At 46.5% G+C, this 19,441-nt stretch overlaps 1 protein-coding gene across 2 annotated transcripts in view; it reads left to right on the top strand.

The window, feature by feature from the left end:
* BLVRA (biliverdin reductase A) overlaps positions 1 to 19,441 on the top strand; it is a 55,418-nt gene that overhangs the window by 29,107 nt on the left and 6,870 nt on the right. For both annotated transcript variants that reach the window (XM_047763284.1, XM_047763285.1), the window contains 3 exons: positions 509 to 630; positions 3,777 to 3,896; positions 6,307 to 6,404. In XM_047763284.1, coding sequence (XP_047619240.1) covers positions 509 to 630; positions 3,777 to 3,896; positions 6,307 to 6,404 — 340 coding nt within the window. The remainder of the gene's footprint in view (positions 1 to 508; positions 631 to 3,776; positions 3,897 to 6,306; positions 6,405 to 19,441) is intronic.

Here is a 19,441-nt window from a genome sequence, read left to right as displayed (position 1 = left end):
CCCAGATAATGAGTAAGCTGCCACAGGACAGGAAGATGTCCGTGGGAGCGACTTTGGTCACCAGAAAGCCATGGGGAGGCGTGTGAGCCAGGGGACAGCTCCTGATTTGCCATGTGCCCCGTCTCCCCACATCGCGCTGAGCAGCTGCAGCCTCAGAATGACTCCTTTGCACGTCCAAGGCCATCAGACTAGGGCTGGGTGTGGCTGGCGCAGAAAGATCTGTCTTCGTGGGGGCGGTGGCCATGGAAGTCAGTCGAGAGCCAGCTGCAAGGAGCCTTGTCCACGGATGATGCAAGTTCCAGCACCCGTGGGAGTGTGGGAGGAGCCCGCGTTTCCGCGGGCATCTTACCCGCTTGCCGACTGTGTGGGGCTTCTCGTGAGCTCAGGGTGGGCTCCCTGCTTGCCTGTCTGGACCGTGACAGCTCCTGCCCACGCGTCTTTGTTTTGCTCTTCTCTGCTAGACGCCTGGACTGTTTTTAACCCCCCACTGGGGTCCCTTGTGTTGCAGCCCCAGAGGAGGTTTGGCGTGGTGGTGGTGGGCGTGGGCCGAGCCGGCTCCGTGCGGATCCGGGACCTGCGGAGTCCCAACGCTTCCTCCGAGTTCCTGAAGCTGATTGGCTTCGTGTCCAGGTAGCTTGGCTTTGCCGGGTGCCGTGTAATTCACAGTGGGTTAGGCCACGGGGCGCAGAGAGTCTCCCGAGAGCCTGGAGAGAGCGAGCCAGCTCTGGGGTCCTTCCAGGGGACTGGGCAGGGTCCGCCCCATAGATCTCAAGTTCAGAGAGTCTGGGAACCGAAGGAGCTGGATCTGCTGCTGGGATGGAGGGGACTGCAAAGGCAGTGGTGGGGGTGGGGGTAGCCCAGGGCCTGACAGAGTGAAAGGGGCACAGCAAATGCGTGTGGGTTGGTCTGAGAGGCTCCCGGTACCATGACAACCGTCCATGCAGGGCCCTGGGCTTCACCAGCCTTACCAACTGTTTGACTTAGATGCCAGTATCAGCCCACTTTACCAAGAAAGAAGCTGAGCCACAGAGAGGTGAAATAATTTGCCTGAGGTCACACAGCTGGAAAAATCTAAGAACTGGACTGCAGCACAGGTCTCAGGTTCCAAAGCCTTTTTTTTTTTTTTCCTTTTCTTTTTAGGGCTGTACCTGCCATATATGAAAGTTCCCAGGCTAGGGGTCAAATTGGAGCTGCAACCGCCGGCCACAGCCACATCAACTTGGGGTCTGAGCCGTGTCTGTGACCTACACCATAGCTCATGGCCACACTGGATCCCCAGCCCACTGAGCGAGCCCAGGGATCAAACCCTCATCTTCATGGATCCTAGTCAGATTCATTACTGCTGAGCCACGATGGGAACTCCCCAAAGCCCATCTTTTCAACACCATGTGTCCTCTTTCCCTTTGAGAATTCTGAGCCCTGCTTTTAAGGGTTCATTCATCTCCTGTAACTCAACTGAACCAAACTTACCACTGCCTTTCTTCTTCCCTGGCCCACCCTCAGCTCCTTCCCCCAACCCCACCACACACACACACCCACACCCACACACACACACCCCCTTACCAAACTAGCCCTGTGTAGCATCATTTATCCATAATAATTGTGAACTAGAGGTGGGCCACGGCCCTGTGGCGGAGCACAAGTCAGGCACATCTGCGCTTTGTAGTCTTTAGAGAAATCAGCTAAATACTTACCCAGAGCATAAGTCCCTGGGGATGGTCCACGGAGAACTTCATTCAAATTTTAACTTATGGGACCTGCTTTCTTCCAGCTTGTTTGTTTCACAACCTGGCCCTTCCTTAAGGATTTTTTTTTTTTTTTTTGCTTTTTAGGTCCCTATCTGCAGCATATGGAGGTTCCCAGGCTGGGGGGTCCTCTCAGAGCTGCAGCTGCTGGCCTATGCCAGAGCCACAGCAACGCCAGATCCATGCTTAGTCTGCAACATACACCACAGCTCACGGCAACGCCAGATCCTTAACCCACTGAGCGGGGCCAGGGATGGAACCCGCAACCTCATGGATACTTGTTGGGTTCGTTCCCACTGAGCCACGACGGGAATGCCCTCCTTAAGGATTTCAAGTGCATTGGCGGCACTACGGAGTCCCAGAAGTGCCGGGACTCGGCCCTGGGTCAGTCCTCCCCTCCCAGTAAGACTCGATGGGGCAGCACAGGTGGGAGACAGACATCGCAGGGGCTGGCACCGGACCTCCCCCTGCAGCCCTGCCTACAAGCTGGGGTTGCCCTTGACCTGAGCTCCAGGCTGAGGCGGGGCCTCTACATCCCCCCTGCCCAGCCCTTTGCCAGCTGGCTGAGCAGGAACTCCTGACCAGGTCACATGCCAGGACGGCCAGCTCATCACACCCGCCCCCCCCACGCCTGCTGTCACCACACTGTCTGCTCCTTACGAGCCCCATTCCTCACGACCTGATGCCGTCCCATCCCCACCCCAGGAAGCCTTGTCCGAGACCCTGAACCAGGTGTTCCTTGAATCCCCACCCGTACCCCCAGCACAGTATCCCCTGTTAGTCTTTTTGTTTGCTTTTTAGGGCCACACCTGCGGCATATGGAAGTTCCCAGGCTAGGGGTCCAACCGGAGCTGCAGCCACTGGCCTACACCACAGCCACAGCAACTCGGGATCCGAGCTGGGTCTGCAACCTATACCACTGCACACGGCAGCACCGGATCCTTAACCCACTGAGTGGGGCCAGGGATTGAACCCACGTCCTCATGGATACTAGTCGGGCTCGTTAACCGCTGAGCCACGACGGGAACTCCCCCCCGTTAGTCTTGTGTGGTTGTCATATGTGTGACTGTGTCTTCCTCCCTGTCGCACACACACCTCATATGTTCTTGTTCAGATTCTTTTCCTGCGTGGCTTATTACGGAATACTGAGCAGAGTTCCCTGTGCTCCACGGCAGGTCCTTGTTGCTTGTGTATCTGTTAATGGCAAACTCCTAATTTATCCACCCCCCCCCGCCCCCGCCTTTCCCCTTTGATGGACCTAGAGATGATCATACGGAGTGGAGGAACCCACATGCCCTCTGGCGCTGCAGCAGGGGTGGGGCTCTGAGCTGGCCGAGCGTCCTGCTGGCTGCCCGTGTCCTCTGCGACAGCCCCCGTTGGGGGACCCCTCCTCTGCTCCACCTCTGCTCGGGGGCAGAGTGCAGATGGCCAGGGCTCTCCACACTTCTAAGGCAGAGGGTCCTTCGTACTCTGTAGGAGTCAGGAGGCTTGGGGCTCCAGTCCTGCCTCTGCTCCTGGTTAGCTGTGGAGCCCCCCGCTCTCCAGGGTCCATCAGCTCAGCTGTCAGGGAGGCAGTGACAGCCCAGCTTCCGCTTGACCCTCACGAGGTCACGATGCACACGAAGGCACGAGAAGTTGCCCAGCAGTTTGCGCCTCAGCGGCGTTACTGTCTCGGATTTGGATTGGGTTTGGTAGTCGTGGTGTTGGGCCAAGAGCTGGGAGCCGGCAGTGACCACACACCCTTCTCATGGGATGACAAGGGGTCAGTTCTCAGTATTTTAGAAGTGAGGTCACGCGGAGACTCCCACGTCACCTGGGCTGTTCGAGGCGGTGTCGGCGTTCCATGTCAGGCCCCTGACTTCACCCCTGAGAGAATGGAGTGGTGGAGAAGGCTCTGGAAGGGGGGGGGGCGGCTTCATTTCTTCATTTGCAGAAGCCGACTGTCAGGACACCCTTGGGAGCTGGGGGAAGGATGGTGCCCCCGTCTCAGCCGAGGTGCTTTGCGTTCCACTGTCTGTTCTTCTCAAACAGACGAGAGCTGGGGAGCATTGAGGAGGTGAAGCAGATTTCTTTGGAAGATGCTCTTTCCAGTCAAGAGGTTGAGGTTGCTTTTATCTGCAGTGAGAGCTCCAGCCACGAGGACTACATCAGGTGGGTGTTCCGGGCAGGTGGGCCTCGCCTTGCCCAGTCGTTTGGGCTGATAGAGATGCCCGGGGAGGCTGAGATCTTGCAGCAGGGTCTTAGTCAATGGGGAGAATTACGGTGGAGTCACAACCTTTAAAAGCAGGCCTCTAGTTCCCATCATGGCGCAGCGGAAACAAATCCGACCAGGAACCATGAGGTTGCGTGTTCGATCCCTGGCCTTGCCCAGTGGGTTTAGGATCTGGCACTGCCATGAGCTGTGGTGTAGGTCGCAGACCTGGCTTGGACCCCATGTTGCTGTAGCTGTGGTGCAGGTTGCAGCTGCAGCTCAGATGTGATCCCTGGCCCAGAAACTTCCATATGCCTTGGGTGCGGCCCTTCCCCCCGCCCCAAGAAATGGTCAACTGTTAACTTTCACTATTGGTTGTAAATATACAAGGACTTTAAAAGTATAGTAGAACTAATATTTATTGAGTATGCTGTCCTTTAAAACATTAGAAATCTGAAGAATTAAAATGTTTCATTTCCTTATAAAAAGGTATGGAGAATAGTTTGGACAGCACCTGCCTTCTTCTCGATACAGAGCCAGTGTCTTTGCTGTGCTTGGAGAACTGCCCCACTGCCTGCAGCTTCCAACATTTTAGCCTTTGCACTTTTTTCTTTATTTTAGTGCTGCACCTGTAGCATATGGAGGTTCCCAGGCTAGGGTTCGAATCAGAGCTGTAGCTACCAGCCTACAGCAGAGCCACAGCAATGCAGGATCTGAGCCATGTCAGCAACCTACACCACAGTTTACAGCAATGCCGGATCCTTAACCCACCGATTGAAGCCAGGGATCAAACCTGCAACGTCATGGTTCCTACTTGGATTCGTTTCTGCTGCGCCATGACGGGAACTCCAGCCTTTGTGCTTTTAACGTCATGAAATCTCTCTGAGAATGTCTCTGAGCGGTCCTTTACTCTGCAGTGTTTTTGTCATGAGCTGAATAAGGAAATAGTGGTGGCATCAAGTGTTGGGGGGGTCACGTCTTTGGGCAGGAGAAGTGAAGTGCCCCCCCCACCTTTGAATGCACAGCCCTCCAAGCATTGGGTGGAACCGAGCCTGGAAGGAGGAGCCCCACGCAGGGGCCTGGCAGCTGGCCCCTGAATCTCAGCTTCCCTTCTGATGCTTCCATTAAACTACAGCTGCCTCCCCCGGGCCGTTGCCTGGGGGTCCGCTGTACCCTTTTATCGAGCCCGCTGGAGGTGTGGACGGAAACACCTTTCTTTGGCACCAGAGTGTATTTCCCTAACGAAGTGATCGTGTAAGTCCCCCACTACTCAGAGTTTTTTCCCCTAGAAAACCTGGAGAGTGAAAGCCAGACTTCTGGGCACAGCACGCTTTCCATCAGGCTCATAGCTTTTTTTTGTTTGTTTTTTGGTCTTTTTAGGGCCGCACCCACAGCATGCGCAAGTTCCCGGGGTCGAATTGGAGCTGTAGTTGCCAGCCTACACCACAGCCACAGCAATGCCAAATCCTTAACCCACCGAGTGAGACCAGGGATCGAACCCACATCCTCATGGATCCTAGTTGGGTTCGTTACCGCTTAGCTACAAATGGAATTCCGCTCCCAGCTACTTTCATGACCTCCTTTCCCTCCATTCCTTGCAGCCTCCCCGCTCCCCACTGCCACCCTGAAATTTGCACCCTATCCCAATGGACAAAGACTCATAAAGTGGCCAAGCCTGAGCACCCGCTGCTCAGAGTGAAACCTCCTCATCCCCTGGCACCTGCCAAGTGCCCGCTCACATTTCAAGACCCAGTTCAGAGACTCGGTGAAATCTTTCCACTTGCCTCAGGCAGAGCTGGCTGCCGTGGGCTTGGTAGTTTTTTTTTTTTCTTTTTTTTTCGGTCTTTTTGTCTCTGAGGGCCGCATCTGTGGCACGTGGAGGTTCCCAGACTAGGGGTTGAATTGCAGCTGCAGCCACCGGCCTGCACCACAGCTCACGGCAATGCTGGATCCTTAACCCACTGAGTGAGGGAGGCCAGGGATCAAACCCGCGTCTTCATGGGTGCTAGTCAAGTTCTCTAACTGCTGAGCCAGGACGGGAACTCCAAGGTCGTCTTTCTTGATAGCTGTCCTGTGGTAATAGGCAACTTCCCTGTTGCCTCGGATGCGCTTCTCCTGCAGAGTGACTGCTAAGTTGTACCTCCTGGAATGTGTGAGGGGGACCCGGGGAGTGTTCGGATGAACCCGCAACTAGAGAGCCTTTCTCTTACTGCTGAGTAGAAAACAGCGTGAGGTTCGTCCTTGTCCTCTGGCCTCGACTCTCCCCCACATCCCGTCCTGATGTTTGCAGGGGCTTCTGCGCCTGTGTCTCCTTCGTGAAGCTTATTGGAAGCGCGTTTTCTCTGTATGTGTCTCTTTTCTTCCCCAAAGGCAGTTCCTTAACGCTGGGAAGCATGTCCTTGTGGAATACCCCATGACACTGTCTTGGGCAGCAGCGAAGGACCTGTGGGAGCTGGCGGAGCAGAAAGGTGATGTATGGTCTGTGTGTCTAGAGGGCAGACCCTCTGACTTAAGAATTTCTGCCGCGAAGATTTCTTTGGTACCATCTTTATGCCTTTAAAGCTTAACCCCGTGTCAGATATGTGGCGGGTCCCATGGGTGCCCAGCCCTCGACCCTCCCTTGACATTGGAGGCGCATATGAGGGGGGTGGGGGGCCAGCAGGGCAGAGCGATGGGCGGGGATCTGCAAATCTGTTCGTCTTATCAGCTCCTTTTACTTTAATGAAAAATGCGAGTTAGCGTCTGCCTATGCTCCCGTCACATCATTCGGGTTCCACGTGTGTGGTGTTTGTATGGCTGATGGGAGAAAATGCCCAGGCCAGAGTAATTGATTGTCTCGTGTGCATGGTTTGTAGTTTTTGTTGTTTCTTAGCAGGAGCACCATTTAGTAATTCTGGGAACATGGAAACTCGGCTAAACATATGTTATTTGACCTGACTCTCTTCGAAACCCTTGGAGTAGGCCTTTTCTCCAGCTTGTGTGTTGGAATCTCAGGCTCTGAGGAGTTAAAAAATCTGTGCCAGAAATGGAGCATAACCTTCACAAATTGTGAATTCGTTACATCGTATACCTGTAACTCACACAGAATCCTACATCGACTCTACTTCAAAAAATGTTTTGTGCCAGGTCACAAAGCTCTAGGACCACTAAATGGGAGACAGAGACTTGATTTCAATCTTTGGGGCTCTGGTGTCCCCATTTGTTCCTCTGAGCATGCTGCCCTCCAGAGATTTTTATGTTTTTATAGTAACTGGACAAGTCCCTCTGTGGAGGCAACTAGGACTAACTAAAATGTTTAGGGATTAAAAGAACTAGTTACGAGTTCCCGTTAGGGCAAGTGGAAATGAATCCTTCTAGGATCCATGAGAATGTGGGTTGGATCCCTGGCCTCACTCAGTGGGTTGGTGATCTTGTGTTGCTGTGGCTATGGTGTAGGTTGCAGATGTGATTCAGATCCTGTGTTGCTGTGGCTGTGGTGAAGGCCAGCAGCTGCAGTTCCAGTTCCATCCCTAGCCTGGGAACCTCTGTCTGCCGCGGGTGGGGCCCTAAAAATAAAAAATAAATTTAAAAAAAGCACTAGTTAAAGGAAGTTTAAGTCAAAATCTCAGTGTCAGCACTTGCTATATAAAATCTCTAATATATGAACCAAGTATGGTGAACAATTATAATGAAAATCACCACTGTCCTTCTCATCAGTGTAGACGGATCACACTGTTGAAACTCTCAGGTGCCTTCCTCTAGTCCTGAGCTGTAATGCTGGAGGACAAAGTCCATCTCTCCCTCTGTAGCGCCAGCAGCTCACCCTAAACACTACCTAGAACTTAGTAGCTGCTGGCTGAATAAAAGAAGGGATGAATGGCTCATGAAGTGAGCGAGAGGGTTGGGGAGCTCTGGGGCCATCACCTGTGTAGAGCATTTCTCATGGCGCAAGTGTCCAGGGAGAGAGGACAAGATGCCGGAGATTTCTGGCTAACTGCCAGTGGAAAAATGTCCCTTCACAATGAAGAGCAGTGCTGTGCTCGTCCTGATCAAGTGATGGCTGATATGGTCAAATGACCTCACAGGACCTCGGGGGCGGGGGGCGAACATAGCATCAACCACATAATAGAGATTTAAGCCAAACGTTTCCGTTCACAAGAAATACAGGGATGAAGGAACAAATTAAACGCCATCCAAAAAAATTCAGTGATCTAGAATGTGGAACCCTTTTCGAGATGACAAGCAGGGCGTCTTCAGGAAGATAATGCCCCTGCACGTGGTGACTTTCGTCCAAAGGGCACACGATGGGAAGAAGGGGGACGGGAGTCCCTCTGCACCGGAGACTCTGCACTGCCTCCGCCCGATGGGTAAGGTCCATGTTAACAGGGAGGCATGTTATAGGGTGGACTTGTTGACCGAAAACAAACAGACCGCCCGCTATCTCTCCAGCAAAGATGAGTGTATTCAGAATCAGCAGAGAATTGCAGTTCAGGGTCTGCAGCCCTGGTGAGCCCCAGGCGAGTTTCTGCCCAGCAGGGTAAGGAGAGGGCTCTTACAGAGGAGGAAAGCAAGTTGGCTGAGAGCGTAGTAGGCAAAGAGTCCATGACCTTCCACTGGCGGAGCCCTCGCCAGGACAGACGAGGAGTCGCTCCTGTTCCCGCTGGGCTCTGCTGTCACTGCAGGGCGTGGGAGCGCCCCGTTCTGGCCTCTCAACTCGATTTAATGGAGGTTTGTGTTCACTGATGGTTTGTGGACCCTTTTAATGTGATGTGAGGAGCATGGCCCAGGACTTCTGTAGTTTTCCCCTGTCTAATCATGAGAAAAACATCAGAAAAGTCCCAGGTGAGGGGCGTGCTACAGAAGGCCTGACCAGCACGCCTCACGACGGTCCAGGCCATTAGAACCCAAGGACATTTTGAGAAACTTCCTAATCCGAGAAGAGTCTCAGAAGACGTCATGCCTAAATGGAGATGAAACACACCCATAAAAACATTAGGTAAAAAAACTATAGAAAATTGAACAAACTACGGATTTAACTCTTTAATGAAAACCAAACTATTGTTGGGTTGAAGCCGTGGTTTACGCTCCTTAAGCAAAGAGCATCCGGATGGCTACGCGCGGAGTTTGAATGGCTTCGAAAAAGAGGAGCGTCCTTCTCGGTGAAAGTGACTTTGTTCTCTGGGCAGGTGTTCCTAACGCAGAATGTTGCGTGAGCAGCGTTGACACGAGAGTTGTCACTGTGTATGAGATGATGTCCTTGGTCATAGCGGTGACACAAGGACGACCCTTGCGGCAGCCCTCCCCGTCCCGGGCACAGCACGGCGGGGTCGAGAGAAAACTTCCGGTCTTAGATTAGAAGACGCTGAGGCGGAGCAGGGAAGAGTGGAACGCGTGTTCTGGCTTTTCAAGGGGCTGCCTGAGGGACTGGTTTCTGTTTCTCCGGACCGAGAGCGCCGAAGGAAGCAGTCACGTCGAAGGAAGCAGTCACGTCTATGAGACGCCAGGGTCAGGGCGCCTGAGAACAGAGGGAGCTTGCGAAGCACAAGGCTGCAACCCTTCAGACAGACACCAGAGGGAGCAAGAGTCTACAGACGCTCAGGAACAGGGGGAAGCTTCCTTAACTTGGAAATGACAGGTGCAAGCCTAGAGAAGATACATCCCGAAAAGGTTTGAGTAGCCTCCAGAATTTCTCACTTGGATGACTGGTGACGGTCTTTTCCTATACAGAGCATCTATAAAGACTGGGAGAGGTGGCTGTTTTTCACATACAGGCATATCTAGGAGATGTTGCAGGTTCAGTCCCAGACCACAGCCGTAAACTGAATATTGCAGCAAAGTGAGTCAAGTGAATTTTTGGGTTGCCCGGTGCATGTAAAAGTTATGTTTACACTGTGCTGTAGTCTATTGAGAGTGTGATAGCATTGTGTTAAAAAAAATGTACATACCTTAGTTTAAAAATACTTTTTTGTGGGGTTCCCGTCGTGGCTCAGTGGTTAACAAATCTGACTAGGAACCATGAGGTTGCAGGTTTGATCCCTGGCCTCGCTCAGTGGGTTAAGGATCTGGCATCGCCATGAGCTGTGGTGTAGGGTGCAGATGTGGCTTGGATCCTGCATTACTATGGCTCTGGTGTAGGCCAGTGACTACAGCTCCGATTAGACCTCTAGCCTGGGAATCTCCATATGCTGCAGGTGTGGCCCTATAAAAGACCAAAAAAAATACTTTTTTTGTTAAAAATTAACTGTCATCTTAACAATGCAATATTGTTAAAAAACCTTCTACTTGTAAAAAATGCAATGTCTGCATGGTCTAATAAAGTGAAGCGCAATGAAATGAGATATACCTATAAATAATCACAAGGAGTGCAGAGAAACGGGGAAACAGCCCACTCAGACGGAGCAAGGTAAATCTCCAGAAACCAACCCTAGAGAAATGTAGATCTATGAATTACCAAAACAACTGTCTAGAAGATTCTCAGTCAGCTAAAAGAAAGCACAAGACAAGTAAGTGAAGTCAGGAAAACAGTGCATGAACAAAATGAAAATACATCAGCAAAGAGATGTCAACTATAAAAACAGAATCAAACAAATTTTGGAACTGAAGAATAAAATAGCTGAATTTAAAAATTCACAAGAAGGATTCAGCAGCAGATTAGATCAAGCAGAAGAAAGAATTGATGAGCTTTGAAGATGGGTCATTTGAAATTTGATTCAAAGGCGCAAAAGGAAAAGAGAATGAAGAGAAGTGAAGAAAGCTTAAGGGACTTATAGGACACCATCAAGCAGATCAATATATGCATTATGCAAGTCACAGAAAGAGACGAGAAAAAAAAGCTTTGAATTGGAAGAGCAAAGGAGTAGATTGGAGGCCTTACATTTCCAAATTTCAAAACATACTGCACATCTATTGTAATGGAAGCCGTGTGACACTTGAATAAACACAGCCATATAGTGTAGTGGACTCGAATAGGGAATCCAGAAACAAACCCTAGTGGTGCCAAGACCACCCAGTGGAAGAAGGGACTGTCTCTCTAACAGACGGTGCTGGGAAAGGTGGATGTCCGCATGCAAAGAAATGAAGCCGTACTCTTACCTCAGACTGTAGTAACTTAAAAGTGGATTAAAGACCTAAATGTGAGACCTAAAACTATAAAATGTCTAGAGGAAAACCGGGAAAAGCTCTGGATGTTGGCTTTGGCAATGATTTTTGGGATATGATGCCAAAATCACAGACAACAGAAGCCAAAATACATACAAGTGAGGTTTTGCACTAAACTAAAAAAACTTGGGCACAAAAAAGGAGACAAGCAGCAGAGTGCAAAAGGCAGGCTACAGAGTGGAGAATGTATTTGCTAATCATATATCTGGTAAGGGTTAACATCCAAAATATGTATAAAGAATGCTGCCTGCAAAGTAATGGAACTAGAACACACCCTCACACCATGCACAAAAATAAATTCCAAATGGCTGAAAGACTTAAATATAAGACAGGACACCATCAAATCCCTAGAAGAGAACATAGGCAAAACTCTCTCTGGCATCAACATCATGAATATTTCTCAGGTCAGTCTCCCAAAGCAATAGAAATAAGAGCAAAAATAAACCCATGGGACCTCATCAAACTGAAAAGCTTTTGCACAGCAAAGGAAAACAAAAAGAAAACAAAAAGACAACTTACAGAATGGGAGAAAATAGTGTCAAATGATGCAACCGACAAGGGCTTAATCTCTAGAATATATAAGCAACTTATACAACTCAACAGCAAAAAAGCCAATCAGTCAATGGAAAAATGGGCAAAAGACCTGAATAGACTGTTCTCCAAGGAAGATATACAGATGGCCAGCAAACACATGAAAAAATGCTCAACATCGCTGATTACAAGAGAAATGCAAATCAAAACTACCATGAGGTACCACCTCACACCAGTCAGAATGGCCATCATTAATAAGTCCATAAATAACAAGTGCTGGAGGGGCTTGGAGAAAAGGGAACCCTCCTGCACTGTTGGTGGGAATGTAAGCTGGTACCGCCACTATGGAGAACAGTTTGGAGATACCTTAGAAATCTATACATAGAACTTCCATAGGACCCCGCAATCCCACTCTTGGGCATCTATCCGGACAAAACTCTCCTTAAAAGAGACACATGCACCCGCATGTTCATTGCAGCACTATTCACAATAGCCAGGACATGGAAACAACCCAAATGTCCATCAACAGAGGATTGGATTCGGAAGACGTGGTATATATATACACAATGGAATACTACTCAGCCATAAAAAAGAATGACATAATGCCATTTGCAGCAGCATGGATGGAACTAGAGACTCTCATACTGAGTGAAATGAGCCAGAAAGACAAAGACAAATACCACATGATATCACTTATAACTGGAATCTCATATCCAGCACAAATGAGCATCTCCACAGAAAAGAAAATCATGGACTTGGAGAAGAGACTTGTGGCTGCCTGAAGGGAGAGGGAGGGAGTGGGAGGGATGGGGAGCTTGGGCTCATCAGACACAACTTGGAATAGATTTACAAGGAGATCCTGTGAGTAGCATCGAGAACTATGTCTAGATACTCATATTGCAACAGAACAAAGGGTGGGGGAAGAAAAAATATAATTGTAATGTATACATGTAAGGATAACTTGATCCCCTTGCTGTACAGTGGGAAAAAAAATAAATTAATAAAAAGCTTAAAAAAATTTGAAATCTAAAAAAAAAAAAAAGGAATTCTTACCACTCAGCAACAACAGTAAATAACCTGATTTTAAGATAGGCAAGGGGGAGTTCCCATCGTGGCACAGCAGAAATGAATCCGACTAGGAACCATGAGTTGCGGGTTCAATCCCTGGCATTGCTCAGTGGGTTAAGGATCCTGCGTTGCTGTGAGCTGTGGTGTAGGTCACAGATTCAACTTGGATCTGGCATGGCTGTGGCTGTGGTGTAGGCCAGCATCTGCAGCTCTAATTCGACCCATAGCCTGGGAACCTCCATATGCCGTGGGTGTGGCCCTAAAAAGACAAAAGACAGAAAAAAGAGAGAGACAAATACCATATATATGAGCTATCTAGAAGAGTCAAATTCTTAGAAACAGAGACTAGAATGGTGGTTGCTGGGGGCCGGCGGGGGGGGGGAGTATGGGGAGTTGTTTTCATGGAGCATAGAGTGTCAGTTTTGCAAAATGAAAAAGGCCTAAAGCCTCTTGACAACAGTGTGCTTGTAGTTAAACCACTGGACTGTATATCTTAAAGTGGCTAATATGGTAAATTTTATGTCGTGTTTTTATTGCAATGTCTTAAAAACCACATAAGCATAAAAGAGAGAAATCAAAGTTAAACAGAGGATTTGACCCCAAGTGAAATGGTGCCGCACAGTAATTCGAAGACTCCAAATGCAACATCTTTAATGTAGCAATTTGGCAAATCAAAATATGCATCAAAGAACATTAAAACATTCAAAAAAAGTTCAGATCCTTTGCAAACCTTATTTTACAGAAGTACGTTAAAACTTTTTGTTCAGAACTGTTCGTGCCAACATCTTCAGAGCAAAAGATGGCAAGCAGATACAGTATTCAAAAGCCAGAGGATGGTTAATGGTTAACTATGGTGTACTCATCTGATGGAATGCCACACAAGCTCTAAAAGCCGTGAAGGTTCCTATTATCATGAGAAAATGTACATTACACATGGCTAATGCAGGTTACAAAACTATGTTTAATATTCTCCTAAAGGATCAGATGTATAGATAGGTTATTTGGGGTCTTTTTTTAAGGCCTCACCTGCAGCATGTGGAAGTTTCAGGCTAGAGGATGAAGCAGAGCTACAGCTTCAGGCCTATGCCTCAGCCACAGCAGCATCGGATCTGAGCTGCGTCTACGACCCATGCTACAGCTTGTGACAATGCCAGATCCTTAACCCACTGAACAAAGGGATTGAACACACCTCCTCGCAGAGACGAGTCGGGTTCTTAACTTGCTGAGCCAAAATGGGAACTCCGAATAGTTTGTTTAATAGCGGTTATTTCTTGGTAGTGGCATTTTGTATGATTTTATTTACTTTCTATTTATTCTGAATGTTTAATGTTTTCTGTAATGAGCATAATTTGCTTTAGTAATATGAAATAAGACAGTACTGCTTTAAAAATTAAGAGGGTATCAAATTGTATATACAGTTTAATCCTCCCCAACAAAAACAAATTTTTATTTATTTATTTATTTGGGTCGCATCTGCAGCACATGGAAGTTTCCAGGCAAGGGGTCGAATTGGAGCTGCAGCTGCTGGCCTACACCACAGCCACAGCAACACCAGATCCGAGCTGTGACTATGACCTACACCACAGCTCATGGCAATGCCGGATCCTTAACCCACTGAGCCAGGCCAGGGATCAAACCCACATCCTCAGGGATGCTAGTTGGGTTCATCACCACTGAGCCACAATGAGAACTCCAAAGACAAATTTTTAAAAGTTACACATAATTTGGACAAACCACTAGAGAAGTTTAAATATTTAATGTAAAAAAGTTTTAAGATATATTGAAAGCTTTCCACAGAAAGAGAAAATTAACTTATGTGGTATTGTTTCTGTTGGTAGGGGGTAGAATTTTTTTTTTTAAAGGACAGTCTTTAATCATTTTCATGTAAGAAATATCAATTTTTAAATATCACGGATTGGATGGAAATTCCTATTTTTCTTTTCATGGGCACACATAAAATGAATCACTGTTGGCTCCAGGCAGCGCATGGCCTGTTCTTCCTGTTTCTTCTCAGAATTAGTGTGTCTCAAGCCCCATCTGTCCACTCCAGCAGTCAGATGGGACAGCTTGCCAGGTTGGACACATTTAAGTAATAAGTGGAACAACCTGTTTCTAGCACTTGAATCAGTGGTTAAACTAGATACAAAGCAAGAAGCCTGTGACACGAGAATTTCTGGAAATAAGTCTTCCTTCTCTTACAGAAGCTGTTCTGAAGAGTCCAACGCCAAAGCCATCAAAGAAACTGAGTAATAATTCTAGTATTTGTCTAAATTACCTAAATTCTTATCTTTTTGTAAATTGAGATATAATTCCTTATGATAAATTCAGAGATTTTTAAGTGCAGAGTTAAATGAATTTTGACAGAGCGTATACTCAGGTAATTATTACAACAATCAAGATATAGAACGTCTTTATTATTCCAGAAAGTTCCCTAGTGCCCTTTCTTGTTGCTCATTTATTCCCAGAGTGACACTGATTACCTGCTGCCAGACTTCCCTTCAGGTGATTCTCAGCTGGGACCTGAGACCATTCCTGTATTGTTTAAATGCCAGTGTAAACCTCAGGTCACATACGCAAGGGAAAAGAAGCCAATGCAACAAAATGGCCACAGTGATTAACTGGTAGAGTTCCGGGTAGCTTTATTTTTTTATTGATACTCGTCCATGTTATTTCAATTTTCTTCAGTTATATGATTTATATTTGTACTTTAAAACTAAAAATAAATATAATTTGGTTTCTATCATATGACCACAGCCATGAAAAATAATTCACAGCAGAATAATGACAAGAAGGAAATATACCAGTGTCTTAACAGTGGTTCTTTCTAGCAAATAGAATTGTGGGTATTTTTATTTCTTCTAAACCCCTCAAATTTAAAAACACTCATTTGTTATTTCTAAGATAGACAGTATGCCCCATTTTGAAAGATGAGGTCGAAAATGGTTCTTTGAGAATTTCTTAATGTATTTGCTTATGTCCGAAAGCTGCTGAAATATATTTGAGGAAATGAATGGGTTGAGAATTCAAGCTCATTAATTAATTGCAAGTTGCCCTTTTATTTTCTCCTAAGAAGTTATTGCTTGTTTTACAATCCATGACAGTTTCTGGCTTACCATATTTTTGTTGCTGTAACTATTTGTTTTGTTGATGTTTGTTTATTGGAAATAACCCCTAACTTACAGAAAAGTTGTAAATACAGTACAGAGATCTATTTTTTCTTGACTTATTTGAGATTAAGTTGCCGACTTGATCCCTCAATAATTTCATCATGGTTGCGACCTTTTAGCTGGACTTACCGAGAAAAAAGGGGAAATGACTCAAATTAATAAAATTATAAATGAATGGTGAGACATTATAACCGATACCACAGAAATACAAAGCATCATGAGAGACTACGGTGAACAATTACAAACCAACAAATTAGATAAATTAGGAGAAGTGGGTAAATTCCTAGAAACACATAATTTACCAAGACTGACTTGTGAAATAACAGAAAAACTGAACAGGCTAAAGGACAAGATTGAATAAGTTATCAAAAATGTCCCAACATGCAAAAGCCAGATGGCTTCACAGATGAATTCTGTCAGCCATTTAAAGGAGAATTAATAACAGTCCTTCTCAAATTCTTTCAAAAACTCGAAGAGAAAGAAATACTTTCTGGCACCTTTTGCGAGGCCAGCATTACCCTGATACCAAACCAAACAAGGACCCTAGAAGAAAAGAAAATGACGGGCTAATACCCAACGATGAACATAGATGCAAAAGTCTGCCTCAACTTCAGGAGCACATCAACAGGAGCATATATCATGATCTAGTGGGATTCACCCAGGTCGCAAAGATGGCGCAACATATGCAAATCGATAAATGCGATACACAATGTTAACAAAATCAAGGATAAGTATCCAGCTGATCATCTCAAGAGAAGCAGAAAAAGCACTTGACAAAGTTGAACATCCTATCATGACTCACAACAAATTAGATATAGAAGGAATATTTCTCAACATAGTTAAGAAGGTATGGAGAAGCCCACGGCTAAAGTCATATTCATTGGTGAAAAGTTAAAAGCCCTTCCTGTGAGATCAGGACAAGACAGGCTTGCCCGTAATAACCACTGTGCACTATTGAATATTGTACTGGAAGCTGAAGCCAGAGTAATAAGGCAAGAATAATAAATAAAAGGCAACCAAATTAGAAAGGAAGAATTAAAATTGTCTCTTGGCAGGTGACATGATCTTATATATAGAAAATCCTGAAGACTCCACCAAAACTGTTGGAATGAATAAATTCAGTAAAGTTACAAAATCCCATAGTAACATACTGAAATCAGTTGCATTTCTATATACTAACAACTGAAAGAGAAATTAAGAACGAAATCTCATTTGCAGCACGTTCAAAAGAAAATAAAGTACGTGGGGATATTTGACAAAGGAGGTGACAGATATGTACACTGTAAACTAGAAGACACGGATGAGAGAGATTCAAGACACAAATAATAGATAACCTGTGTCCTTGGATTGGAAGAATTGGTATTGTTAAAATGTTCATACTCTCCAAAGCAATCTACAGATTCAGCGCAGTCCATATCAAAACTCCAGCGGTATTTTTCACAGAAACAGAAAAGCTATTCTGAAATTTGTATGGAACCACAAAAGACCATAAATAACAGAAGCATCCCTGAGATGAAACACAAAGCTAGAGGCATCACACCACCTGATTTCAACCTATATTACAAAGCTGTAGGAATCAAAAAAATTGTGGGGTGTTCCCGTCGTGGCTCAGCGAAAACAAATCTGACTAGCATCCATGAGGACACAGGTTCAATCCCTGGCCTCGCTCAGTGGCCTAAGGATCCAGCATTGCCGTGAGCTGTGGTGTAGGTCAGACATGGCTTGGATCCTGCATTGCTGTGGCTGTGGTGTAGACCAGCGACTACAGCTCTGATTTGACCCCTGGCCTGGGAACCTCCATATGCCATGGGAGCAGCCATAAAATGACAAAAAAAAAAGTGTGGTACTGGTATAAAAACAGGCACATCATATGTGTGACTGAATCACCTTGTTGTATAGCAGAGATTATCGCAACCTTGTAAATCAACTATACTTCAATAAAACTTAAAAAAAAAAAAAAGGCACAAAGACCAATGGGACCTCACCTTGTTGTATAGCAGAGATTATCACAACCTTGTAAATCAAATATACTTCAATAAAACTTAAAAAAAAAAAAAGGCACAAAGACCAATGGGACTGAATCTAGAGCCTGGGCATAAACTTATGCATATATAGTCAACTCAGTTTTGACAGCAGCACCAAGAACTCACAGCAGGGAAAGGGTAATTTCTCCAGTCAATGACATAGGGAAAACGGGAGCCTTATCTTACACCATTCACGAAAATTATCTCAAGATGTATCAAAGACAAAGGAAGCTGTTAAAAAAAAAAAAAAAAAAAAAAAGACTTACCTGAAACTGTAAAACTCTCAGAAGAAAATAGGGAAACATCCTTGAATTGATCTTGGCAGTGATTTCTCGGCTAAGCCACCAATCGTACAGGCAGTGAAAGCTGAAATAAACATAGGTCTGTGTCAAACTCAAGAGCCTCTGCTCAGCAGAGTAAACATAGTCCATAAAGTGACAACCTACAGAATGGGGAAAACATTTGTAAACTGTTTATCTGATAAAGGGTTAATATCTGAAGTATAACAAACTTACAAAATTAAGAGCCAAAAAGCAAATAATCCAATTAGAAAATGAACAGAGGAATTGAATACGTGTATTTCCAAAGAAGACATACAAATGGCCAACAGATAATTGGAAATGTGCTCAACATCACTAATCACCAGGAAAATGCAAATCAAAACCACCAGATATCACCTCACGCCTGTTAGTTAGAATGGCTCTTATCAAAAAGACAAGAGATGGAGTTCCCATTGTGGCTCAGCGCGTTAAGGACCCAACCTAGTCTCCATGAGGAGGTGGGTTTGAGCCCTGGCCTCACTCAGTGGGTTAAGGATCCAGCATGACTACAAGCTGCAGCATAGGTCACAGATGCAGCTTAGATCCGGTGTGGCTGGGGCTGTGGCGTCGGCCTCAGCTGCAGCTCTGATTCAACCCCTAGCTTGGGAACCTCCATATGCCGCAGGTACAGCTGTAAAAAGAAGAAAAGACAAGAGATCACAAGGGTTGGCGAGGATGTGGAGAAGAGAGAACTCTTGTGCACTGTTGGCAGGAGTGTAAGTTCGTGCAACCCCTCCGGAAAAGAGGGTGGAGGTTCCTCAAAAAATTAAAGACGGAACTACCGTGGGATCCGGCAATCCCAGTCCTGCCTGTGTATCTGAAGGAACTGAGATCAGAGTACATCATCGAGACAGAGGCACACCCCTCGTCATCGCGGCATTACAACCACCAAGAGATGGAAATGACTAAGAGTGCGTCGGCAGAGGAGAGGGCCAGAGAGAATGTGGCTCATGGAGAGACTGGACTCGGCCACGGGGGAGAAGGAAATGTGCCGTTTGCAGCAACGCGCGTGAACCTAGAGGGCGCTTTGCCAAGTGAAGAAAGTGAGACAGAGACACGCACATACTGTATGGTCTCACTTAGATGTGTAATCTGAAAACAAAAAAGGGGGGGGGCCTGTTTCATAGAAACATGAGAATGACAGTTGCCTTGGGCCAGGGGAAGGGGAACAGGGCATGTGATCAAAGGGTACGGATTTCCAGTGACACGCTTGGAGGATGTGATTACAGCAGGGTCTTCATCAGTAATAATCGAGACT

The sequence above is a fragment of the Phacochoerus africanus genome, chromosome 16 (genome assembly GCF_016906955.1).
Source record: "Phacochoerus africanus isolate WHEZ1 chromosome 16, ROS_Pafr_v1, whole genome shotgun sequence".
Lineage (NCBI taxonomy): Eukaryota > Metazoa > Chordata > Mammalia > Artiodactyla > Suidae > Phacochoerus > Phacochoerus africanus.
Note: the sequence above shows the minus strand (reverse complement) of the source record. Positions and strands in the feature narration are given on the sequence as shown.